Here is an 11640-nt window from a genome sequence, read left to right as displayed (position 1 = left end):
TTTTGAGAGCTTTCTTTATTGATTTTATTGGAAAGGAACAGTTATAGAGAGAGAGGGAGAGGGAGAGGGAGGGAGGGAGGGAGGGAGAGACAGACAGACAGACAGACAGAAAGATCTTTCACCTGCTGGTTCACTCCCCCAAATGGCCGCAATGGCAGGGGCAGGGTCTCCCACATGGGTGGTAGGGTCCCAAGTACTTGGGCCATTCTCCACTGCTTTCCCAGCAGGGAGCTGGATCAGAAGCAGGATAGCCAGAACTCTAACCAGCACTCATATGGGTTGCAGGTGGTGGCCTAACCTGCTGAGCCACAATGCCATCCCCTATTCCTCACCGGTAAATAAATTATGGTCCTATTTGCACACAATACTAGTCTTAGTGTTTTTACCTCTGTGGGAGACAAGAACCTGGATTGGAAGTTAATATATTCATTGGCTGCATAACAGACTGTGCCAAGACAATTGTGGCATCTCCAGTTCAGTTACTGTAGAATGGGTGATGGCCAAGCTTCTGGGAGACATCCAGAGGCACTAAAGGACAAGTTCAGGTGTCCTGGGCAGAACCTTAAACTTGAGTCACAGGGGATGTTCCCTGCTCTGTCAGCACCCTGCTGGCAGTCTTATCTACCACGCCCTCCCTCTGGGTTTGTTGACCCCAAGATCCACTCCCACACGGCTTCTCCCAGGGTCTGCTGTCGGTTACAGGCTGCCACTCTTCGGGTGACTGAGCTTTTTCCTAGAGTAGGAAATCATTACTTAGACTTTGCGGAGACCGATCCTAGCTTCCGACCCTGCAAGGCGATGGGGTGGATCTTGAGGACTCGCGTCATCGTAAAGCACCACTCTACAGGGAGGGCCTCAGCAGTGCCTGCAGGACCGATGAAGCTGGCCTCTGTCACTGGGAAGGAGGCAGCTCCTGCCATCCAGGAGTGTTCAGAGGACTCCGGAGCTCAAGGGTCTTTGGTCTTTGACCTTTATTTTAAAAAAATTTATTTATTTATTTATTTATTTATTAGAAAGGCGGAGTTTCAGAGAGGGGGACAGGCAAGGCAGAGGCAGAGAGAAAGAGAAAGAGAAAGAGAGAGAGAGAGAGAGAGAGAGAGAGAGAGAGAGAGAGAACTTCCATCCATTGGTTCACTCCCCAGTCGCAACAGCAGGGGCTGGGCCAGGCCTCAGCCAGGAGCCAGGAGCTTCCTTCAGGTCTCCCACGTGGGTGCAGGGGCCCAAGCACTTGGGCCATCCTTCACTGCTTTCCCAGGCACACCACCAGGCAGCTGGACTGGAAGTGGAGCAGCCAGAACCTGAACCAGTGTCCATATAGGATGCCAGTGCTGCAAGAGGTGGCTCAACCCGCTATGTCACACACACCCCCACACACCACCCCTGATCTTCTACCTTAACAGCAGGGCCCAAGGTCCCACTCCTTCCCTTTTAAAGCCCAACTCTATTATAGGAATGTAGAATGTAGGAGTCTTTTGCAACTCTGTTGCTTTCCTGATGAAATCTTGGGCTTCATTTTTAGCACCTTCTGCCTTCTGCCTCCTAAGTGAGGGTTTCTTCACATGTTACCTTGGGGGAGTTTCTGGCTTGCACGGCATGCCCTGAGTTGATGGTAGGCCAGCACAAGCCTTTCATTCTCCCTTCAAAGCTGCTAAGTTTAGAAAAGATAGCCACCTCCATAATCCTTGCAATATTGCTGCTTCCAAGTCTTTCAAGGGCCAAAGCTTTCCCTTCAATTTCATTTTTTTAAATTTAAATTTTACTTATTTGAAAGGCCAATGAAAGAGAGAGAGAGAAACAGAAAGAGATCTTCCATTTGCTGGTTCACTCCCCCACTAGGCAGAGCCAGGAGCCAAGAACTCCAGCCAGGTCTCCCACAAGGGTGGTTACCTCAGCTATCAGTGTGCTGCCTCCCAGGAGGCAGGAAGCCGGCTCAGAAGCCGAATAGCCAGTACTTGAACCAGGAACTCCGAATGGATTGTGTGTGTCCCAAACAGTGGCTTACCATGCTATGCCAAAACACTCGCCCTCCTCTGCCCCACCCGGAATATTTTTGCAAAGCTCTGAGGTGCAGGAGGCAGGAAGCCACAGTCCTTTGCTCCTGCTTCTGCTCTGTCACTTTTCTCCTCTGGAGAATGAACTTGGCTGCCACAGCAGGCGCAGGGCCAGGGAGTGAAATTCCAGAGCAGATATCTCGAGATCATCCTGGCCCATTTACTGTGGACTCTTTCCCTACTTGGACACCACTGCCTAGGCCCACCCTGGCCTGTGGGGCACCCTACTTCCTGCTCCCTGTCGGCCAGGGGGGTTCTCTTCTCTACCCCAGAACTGCCACTGGCTTAAAACCATCTGACCAAAGCACCATTCCCTAAACTTTAGGCCTTCTTGGATCACCTTTATGATTTTGCTATTTTATCATGCCACATATTATTTTTGCTTCATATTTTTATGTATCCCGCCTTCTTTTTTACTAATTTTTTGTGTGTAGTAAAATTCACAGATTCACCCTTTATAAACATTTATTTTCAATTCACTTGGAAGACAGAGAGACAGAGATCTTCCATCCACTGCTGGCAACAGTTGGGACTGGGCCAAAGCTGGAAGCTGGGAATTCAATCTGGGTCCTTCACATGGGTGGCGGAGACCCAACTACTTCAGTCGTCACTGCCTTCCAGGGTGCTGAGCCGGGCCAGGACTCAAGCCCAGGCACCTTAACTGCTATGCCAAACCTACCCCAGAGGTGTCATTTTGAAGTGTCTAATGACAGGTTTTGTGTCGTCTTGCAGAATTTAAGTACACATTTTTAAACGAAGCAGTAGTTTGGTCTTCAGAAAGCAAGTCGGGACCCCACCCTCTTTCATAGGTCTGCAGGTCGCCCTAGTGAAATGGTGGAGGCCTGGGGCCAGCACCGTGGCACAGTGGGTTAAACTGCCGTCTGCAGCACCTGCATCCCATACATGAGGCAATTCGAGTCCCAGCTGCTCTGCTTCTGATCCAGCTCCCTGTTAATGTGCCTGGGAAAGCAGCAGAAAATGGCCCAAGTGCTTGGGCCCCTGCACCCACATGGGAGACTTGGAAGAGAGGCTCATGGCTCCTGGCTTCAGCCTGGACCAGCCCTGGCTGTTGTGGCCAGTTGATGAGTGAACCAGCAGATGAAGACCTCTCCTCTCTCTAACTCTGCCTTTCAAGTAAATCTTAAAAAAAAAAAAAAAATGGTTGAGTCCTACAGAATGTGGACATTGCCAGTGTGGACTGTCTGTACTCCAAGGCGTGGAGTCTTCAGGCCAAGTCTTCCTGAATTTTTCAGGAGAGCAGGAAAAATGCTGGGTTTAAAAAATTTTTTATTTTATTTTTTAATTTTTATTTATTTATTTGAATGGCAAATTTACAGAGGCAGAGGAAAAAGAGAGTTATTCCATCTACTGGTTCACTCTCCAAATGGCTGCAATGGCCTGAGCTGGGCAGATTCAAAGCCAGGAGCCAAGAGTTTCCTCCGGTCTCCCACGTGGATGCAGGGGCCCAAGCACTTGGGCCATCCTCGGCTGCTTTCCCAGGCGCATTGGCAGGGAGCTGGATAAGAAGTGGAGCAGCCCCAGGACTGGAAACAGCATCCATATGGGATGTTGGTGCTGCAAACGAGCTTAACCTGCTGTGCCACAGCTCCCTCCCCAGTGCTGATTTATTTTTAGGCGACATCTGCAAACACTGAGAAGCCGGCAACTAATGCAAACGCAAACGTTCCGTGGCAGGGGGGTGGGGTGGGGTGGGGTGTGTGTGTGTGAGAGAGAGACACGGAGGCCCTTAACAGAGGCGCCACCTTCCGCTCCAAAAAGCAGCACAGGTAGAGATGGGAGGCAGCCAGGGCCCAAGGTTCCCCAGGAATCTCGCGCTCTCACCCCGCCCCCCGCCCCCCCCCCCCACCGGCACCTGGAGCAGAAGTGTAAAGTCCTCGACCCTCGCCCCATCCACGCCCAGCCTGGCAGTCTTCACCCTTGCTCCGTCGGGCAGCCTGGACACCACTCCCCGCCGCCCGGATCCCCGCACGGTCTGCCGCGAGCCAGGATCTTGGAGCACCTCCCCTGCACCTCCTCCACAACCCAGGCCTTCCCAGCCCAGCACCCTCCAGGCCCTGCTGCCTCGGGCAGCACTCCCGGCCCCAACCCCACGCGACCCGCACCGACACAGCCGCCACCAGCGAGTAGGGCAAGGCGCGCGTGCGCGGCACGGGCTTTATTGCGTCACCGCGGTTCCAGCGCGCGCGGCTCGAGCCGCAGCACCGCGCTGGCGGCGTCGCGCTTGCGCGTCCCCTGCCAGGCGCGCGCCGCGGTAGCGGGGCTGGCCTCGGGCTCGAACTGTTGCTCCAGCATGTGCATGCGCACCGTGGTCTCCGTCAGCATGTCCAGGAGCAATTCCTGCTGCAGTTTCAGGTAGTTGTTCTCCTCCACCAGCACCTGGCTCCGCACCTGCTGCACCTGCGCCTTCCAGCCCGACAGAGCCGCGGAGGGCAGTGGCGGCCGTGGACGTGGCCCCGCCCCCGAGCCCTCGGCGGTCCAGCGGCCGCCTCGGAACACGAAGGCCTCGCCGTTGAGGCGCGTGCGCGGTGCGCCGTAGCTGAGGCCCAGCTCCGCCTGGCGTGTGCGGTGGTCGAGCAGGTAGAAGGTGGACATGGAGGATATGCGGCGCAGCGGCGGGCGCCGAGGCGAGAAGCGCCGCGAGAAGTTGTCGGCCCAGAACTGCCGCAGCTGCTCCCACAGGCGGCTGGGGTGGCTCGAGGCCAGGCACTCGAAGGCTGCCAGGACGAGCGTTGGGTGGGGCCGCTTCTGAGTGGCGTGCAGGTGCCGAACAAGGCAGCCGCGGGGTCCCGAAAGATGAAGGCAAGCCAGGGTCACTGTCGGGGAGCAGGAGTCCCCGGTGAGAGCCAGCCACCCCCATTCACAGCCGGGCCCGCGGCACACAGTAGGGCCAACGAGGAACCCAGCTTGGCACACCCGCCCTCCCCCCCCCCCCCCACCCCCGACCGGAGTCCCTGCCCCCACAGATCGCTCTGCAGCATCGGGCCCTGGGGATGGGGATGGGGACGGGGCCTTACTCTCTGAGCTGGACTGGGCATGGATTGTGGGTGGAAGACGAGGGACTAGCAGCCTGGACTTAGAAAGAGGAGGAAGGCTCTGCCAGGGCGATTGCGGACGGATGATGGGCGCTTCCAGGCGGAGTGAAGAGCCAGGCAAGGCTTTCCCGTTCCAAATGGGACCAGCAGCCCAGGGGAGCTGGTGCCCCGAAAAATAGAAAAGGACGCCGAAAGGTGTCACCACCAGGTGACAGGTGCCACCAGGTGAGGGCGCTGTGCAGGCTGGCTCAGAAATTAGGCTTCATTCCCTGGTAAGAGGAATGCCTGAGGGTTCGATCCAGGTTCTGTGCATAAACGCTGCTCACAAGATCCAGAGATTTGACCATCTTGAACTAGCACCTGCTCTGTGCCGGGCCCTGATCTGGGCAGGGGACCCCAGCACAGCCTGTGCCTGCCTTCTGGGTGCTCCTGGTCCAGCTGGGAGGACAGACGTGTGCCCAGTGCCATCTGGGCTGGGTGCCCTGCCTAGACTTGTGCTTAAGGGCCTGGGCACCCGAGACAGGAGTATTCTTGTTGTGAGCAGACCACACCCTCAAGGAATTTGAAGTCCAGATAACAGCCGAGACCTGTTCTGCCTTTCCCTTCCCCTGGTGAGTGCTGACTGTTGTGTCAGAGAAGGAGCCGTGTGTCCTTGTTTTTCATGGTGGGCGAAGAGAGAACTGCGGGCAGGGCTCCCTCTGCCGCGCTCTCATTAACCCAGCGCATCCTCAGGCAAAGCTGGGCAAGAGGCCAACTGTGCCCCTGGTTCAGGGAGACAGTACCTGGCAACCCACAGCCAGGCCCACCCGTCAGGCCGTGTCCTCCCAGAGGACTCCCTTCCCGATAACCTTACCGGCTCGCCCCTCGCCTGGAAGATGTGGTGGAGGTGCCGAGCTGCCCAGCTGCGGTCCCAAACCTGGCCCCATCTCTGACCCCGCTTGCTTCCTGTCTTACCTGCTGTACGACTCACAATGCCAGGCCAGCCCAACACAGGAGTGCTGACTGCAGACCTGGGCTGTCTCCCTGTCTCTCTTGCGCTCACTCAGTGCATTTACTGAGCACACACTGAGCTGCAGGCACAGTTCTAGGAGAGTGAGGGGTACACTGGCCCCTTAAGCTCCATTCTCATCATCCTCACTCTTTGTCATTTATCGTTCTTGACAGGGGAGTGGGATGTGGGGGTGGTCATAGGCAGACAGGAATGTCTTCTAGGGGGGTTAACAAGATAGTTCCTCTGGTGACAGTTCTTGCTTGAGTGAGTCATGGAGGAAGTGGTCTCGGGAGAAGGGAGCGAGGGCAGCAGGACAAGCTGGCGGAAAGCTACCAAGCAAGGGCTTTGGAGGCTAGCCTGCTCACAGGAGCTCCCGTGAGGACCCCTGCAGGGAAGGGAACCCCTGCTGTGTTCCCTACCTCCCACTGCCCCCATTCAGTTCCTCCTGGGCAAGGGAAGCTCTGGGATGGTGCCCCACTGGTAATGGGGGTCTGGGTGGGAAGCCCACAGCATGGACAGGGGAGGAAGAGAATAGTTAGTAAAAATGGCAGGACATTGCTAAATGGGTAAGGGTTTCTGATTGTGATAACGTACAGTTAGGAAAATAAAACAGGGAAAGGGGCCCGCGCCGTGGCGTAGCAGGTAAAGCCGCTGTCTGCCGTGCCAACATCCCATATGGGCACGGGTTCAAGTCCCGGCTTCTCCACTTCTAATCCAGCTTTCTGCTATGGCCTGAGAAAGCAGTAGAAGATGGCCCCTGCACCCGTGTGGGAGACCCAGAGAAAGCTCCTGGGTTTTGCCTTCAGATTGGCTCAGCTCCGGCTGTTGCGGCCATCTGGAGAGTCAACCAGTGAATGGAAGACTCTCTGCCTCTGCCTCTGCCTCTGTGTAACTCTGCCTTTCAAATTAAAAAAAAAAAAACAAAAACTTAAAAAAAACACACAGGGAAATATGGAAAGTGACTTGGGGTAGGAACAGGTCTAGACATGGTGCTCAGAGAAGGCGCTTAACATTCATGCTGAGACCTGCATGATGAAGAGACCCCAGCCCCATACAGATCTGGGGACCAGAGGCAGGAAGGTACTGGGCGTCTGTGAGAAGACAAGCACCGAGTTTGGGGCAGTGGTAGGTAGTGAAGGCAGCCCCACCTGATGAGACCATCCCCTTGACTGCTGACGCCTGGGGCCGCTTTCGGGGCCCTCCTGGCCCTGCAGGGGTAGGACCCAGCTCCGGGGAAGTTCAGAAGCCAGGGGAGTGCCACCTCATGGAACACTTCTTGAATAATTTTTTTGTTTTGTTAAAAAAAGTATTTCTTTCAAAGGCAGAGTTACAGACCGGGGCTGTGCCAGGCCAAAGCCAGGACCCATGTGGGTACAGGGGCCCAAGGACTTGGGCCATCGTCTGCTGCTTTCCCAAGTGCATTCGCACATTAGCAGGGAACTGGACTGGAAGTAGAGCAGCTGACACTGGAACTGGTGCCCGTATGGGATGCCTGTGACACAGCGGCTTAACCCACACTGAGCTACCATGCTGGCCCCTCTTTCACAGTTTAATTTAGGTATAATTGATAAAATCAAGTCTATATATTTACAATGTACAATTCAACATGTTTGATAATTTATTGAGTGAAATCATCCTCTGAATCAAGACATTAAGACACCCAATACCTCGAGGGAGAAGTCTTCTCTACTCCAATCACTACGTATTTTGATGGCATTTTCTAGAATTGTTCAGCATGTAGTTTGTGTCATCAGCTTCCTGCAGGGGCATTCTTTTGTTTGCCTGTGTTGTCACCTTTATCGACAATCCTTTCCTTTTCGTTGGTGAGTACTGCTCCACTTTATGAAAACACCACAGCGTTTGATTTTCTGTTCAGCTGTTGGAAATCTGGGCTGCTTTCTGCTTTGGGGTTACTCCAGTGAAGGCTTCCATAGGCCCGTCTGTAGAAGTCTTTGTGTGGACCAGTGCTTAAAGGCTTAGTAGCATGATGGCTAGATGGGATGGCAGGTGTGTGTTTGCTGTTTCGTGACGGAGGCAAGCTTTTCCCAAAGATAGTTGTACCGTGTCCCCATCAACCGTGAACAGAAGTTTCTGTTCCTTCGTGGCCTGAGCAGCATGTGTATGGTAAGCCTTTTTAATTTTAGTCACTGTAGTCCTGTGGTTTTAATTTGCATTTCTTTAACGGCTAATAATGGTGGGCATCTTCTCATGCCTTTATGTTACCCACTTTGATGAAGCAGTCGTTCCAGTCTTGCCCATTTAAAAGGTTGAATTATTTGTCTTGGTTTTTTTTTTTAAAGAATATTTATTTTAAAGGCAGGGTAAGAGAGACAAAGAGAATCTTCCATTTACTGGTCCACTCCCCAAATGGTTACAATAGCCGTGACCGATCCAGGCCACAGCTGCTGAAGCCAGGAGCCAGGAACTCCATCTGGGTCTCCCATGTGAGTGACAAGGGCCCAAGTATTCAGGCCATCTTCATTGCTTTCCCAGGTGCATTAGCAGGGAGCTGGATCAGAAACAGAGCAGCTGGGACTTGAACTCCCACTATGATTTGGGATACTGACATTGTAAGTGGCAATTTAACCTGCTGTGCCCCAATGCTGGCCTTGAATTATCTGTCTGACTGAATTGTAGTTCTTTTTTTTTTTTTTAAAGATTTATTTATTTATTTGAAAGAGTTACGCAGAGAAGGAGAGACAGAGAGAGTGAGAGGTCTTCCATCAGAGGGTTCACTCCCCAATTGGCCGCAATGGCTAGAGATGCGCAGATATGAAGCTAGGAGCCAAGAGCTTCTTCCCGGTCTCCCATATGGGTGCAGGGGCCTAAGGATTTGGGCCATCTACTACTTTCCCAGGCCATAGCAGAGAGCTGGATTGGAAGTGGAGCAACTGGGTCTTGAACCAGTGCCCATATGGGATGCCAGCACTTCAGGTGGTGGCTTTATCCGCTATACCACAGTGCCCCCCCCCCCCAATTGCAGTTCTTTAATTTGAGATAAAAGTCCTTTGTGTATGTGAAGGGATGGGGGAGGGGACAGGCAGGTGCTGTGGGACATCTTATATCAGAGCACCAGTTCAAGTCCGAGCTGCTCCATTTCCAGTCCAGCTTCCTGCTAATGTGCATGGGAAGGCGGTGGAAGGTGGCCCAAGTGGAGACTCAGACTTTGGCTTGGGCCAACCCCAGCTGTTCACTATGTGAGGAGTAGACTAGTAGATGGGAGATTCTTTCTCTCCCTCTCTTACTCTGTCTCTCCATCCACCTCTCTCTCTCTCTTCCACTTTGCCTTTCAAACAATTATTTTTTAAAGTCCTTTGTCAGCCATGTTTTGCAGTTATTTCCTCCCACTCTGTGGCTTGTCTTTTAGCATAAAACTTTTAAATTCTGATGAAGTCCAATTTATCAGCTTTTTTTTCTTCTATAGGTCAGGTCTTTGGTGTCATATTTGAGAACTGTCACCAAGCCTAAGGTAAATAAGATTTTCTCCTCTGTTTTCCTAGACTTTATGGTTTTAGCTTTACAATTTATGTTTGTCTCCCTTTTGTTTATATGTTGATTTTCATACAGATGTCAAATTGACTCTACCATTTATAGAAAAGACTGGCATTTCCCTCCCTGTCTGCAGGTGTCATCCTGTGACTGTGTATGTGTGGATCTGGCTTTCTATTCTTTTAGAAAAACTTTTAAAGAAACTTGTTGGGGCCAACACTGTGACTGCCAAAGTGGGTTAAGTTGCCTCCTGTGACGCCAGCATCCCATATCAGAGCAAGTTTGAGTCCTGGCTGCTCCACTCTGAGTCTAGCTGCCTGCTAATGCACCTGGGGAAGCAGTAGAAGATGGCCCAAGTGCTTGGGTTCCTGTACTCACATGGGAGATCTGGATGGAGATCCAGGCATCCTGGCTTAGGCCTGGCTCAACCCCAGCCACTGCTGTCATCTGGGGAGTGAACCAGTAGATGGAAGGTTTCTCTCTGTGTATGTACATGTGTGTGTATATATAACTCTGCCTTTCAAATAAATTAATTGATTAAAAAAGAAGAAACCAGTTTCATATATTTGAAAGGCAGAGGTGGGGAGGGTGAGAGATCTCTGCTGCTTCACTCTCCAAATGGCTAGACTCAGAAACAGAGCCAGGACTTGAACTCTGGCGCTCTGATGGGATGTCAGTGTTCCAAGCAGCGTCTTAACCACTGGACCAAGTGCCTGCCCCTTTGCTCTCTGGTCTCTCCCTTGGCCTCTCTATTCTGGCACCAATGCCCTATTTTCTTAATTATTGTTGCTTACAATAAGTCTTAATATCTGGTAGTGTAAATCTCCCCAAAATTTTTTTCAAGATTGCTTTGGCTTTCTAGGTTCTTTGTATTTTCATATAAATTTTAGAATTAGGATATCAGTTTCCATAACCAAGTCCTCCTGCTCACTGTTCAAAGCTCTGTCTCTTCTCATCGCTGGGGGCTCCCACCAGTCTTCAGAGGGTCATCTGAGACCGGCGCTGTGGCTCACTAGACTAATCCTCTGCCTGTGGCACCAGCACCCCGGGTTTTAGTCCCGGTTGGGGTGCCGGGGTCTGTCCTGGTTGCTCCTCTTCCAGTCTAGCTCTCTGCTGTGGCCCAGGAGGGCAGTGGAGGATGGCCCAAGTGCTTGGGCCCTGCACCCGCATGAGAGACCAGGAGGAAGCATCTGGCTCCTGGCTTTGGATCGGTGCAGCGCGCCGGCCGTAGCAGCCATTTGGGGGGGTGAACCAACGGAAGGAAGACCTTTCTCTCTCTCTCTCTGTCTCTCTCACTCATTCACTGTCTAACTCTGCCTGTCAAAAAAAAAAAAAAAAAAAGAAGAAGAAGAAGAAGGTCATCTAATGAACCTGGACTCCCAGCCCAGGAACAGTCTAAACAAACCAGGGGCCCGTTCTCTTTGATGGTGTGTATGTGTCTGTGTTTAAGATTTATGTAATTATTTGTCACAGAGAAAAAGAAAGAGATCTATCTTTCATTCAATGGTTCAGTCCCCAAGTAGCTTCTGGGGGTAGTGACTGGGGCTGGGGAGGCAGAAGCCAAGACCCTGGAACTCTATCTGGGTTTCCCACGTGGGTGCAGGGGCCCAAGCACTTGAGCCATCTTCCATTGTTCCCAGGTGCATTAGTAGGGAACTGGAGCAGAAGCAGAGGGCACCCAGGACTCGAGCCAGTGCTCATGTGGGATGCTGGTGCCATAGGCAGCGCCACAACACCAGCCCCCACACTGTGTGTGCTTTAAGGTTACTCTCACTAACAGTGCAGTTAGTGACTTCAGGTCAGTCATGGGCACCAGCAGTGGTACATGGTGATTTTCAGTTTCCTCTGTTTCCATGAACTATCCAGGAAGGAAAGTCTTCACTTAGGCTTTTCCGTGTTCAGTGTATCCTGTGATTTCTCTGCTGAGCTTGGTGTTGACAGGAGTGGGAAGGGGCTGCAAGAGGCCTGGGTCGAGCAGGGGTGGTTGCTGTCCCTCATGCCCTGGTGCTGCTACCCCAGATGCTCCCAAGCCAGTGTTCCTTCAAACACCCACAGA

The 11640-nt window shown here is 52.6% G+C and overlaps 2 protein-coding genes across 4 annotated transcripts in view; one reads left to right on the top strand and one right to left on the bottom strand.

Annotated features, from left to right (window-relative positions):
* Window positions 1-4196: 4196 nt before the first annotated feature.
* CBY3 (chibby family member 3) lies at window positions 4197-6145 on the bottom strand. The gene is made up of 2 exons (XM_008275012.5): window positions 5958-6145; window positions 4197-4885 (listed from the first exon to the last, which is right to left on the bottom strand). Exons 1-2 carry the CDS (start codon window positions 6028-6030, stop codon window positions 4236-4238), a joined length of 723 nt encoding a protein of 240 aa, XP_008273234.4. The 5' UTR covers window positions 6031-6145; the 3' UTR covers window positions 4197-4235.
* The window catches only part of CANX (calnexin), a 57675-nt gene continuing 50326 nt past the window's right edge, over window positions 4292-11640 (top strand). The window contains exons 1-3 of one of the 3 annotated variants that reach the window (XM_070076511.2): window positions 4299-4424; window positions 8589-8665; window positions 9520-9564. In XM_070076511.2, coding sequence (XP_069932612.1) covers window positions 8645-8665; window positions 9520-9564 — 66 coding nt within the window. In that variant the 5' untranslated portion in view covers window positions 4299-4424; window positions 8589-8644. Of the gene's footprint in view, window positions 4425-8588; window positions 8666-9519; window positions 9565-11640 lie in introns of all 3 variants that reach the window. The other 2 variants (XM_070076513.2, XM_051833807.3) reach the window with 2 other exon arrangements.

This window comes from Oryctolagus cuniculus, chromosome 6, assembly GCF_051225735.1.
Source record: "Oryctolagus cuniculus isolate XC-2025 breed Fujian yellow rabbit chromosome 6, ASM5122573v1, whole genome shotgun sequence".
NCBI lineage: Eukaryota > Metazoa > Chordata > Mammalia > Lagomorpha > Leporidae > Oryctolagus > Oryctolagus cuniculus.
The sequence above is the reverse complement of the archived record's forward strand: the minus strand, read 5'-3'. Positions and strand labels throughout refer to the sequence as shown.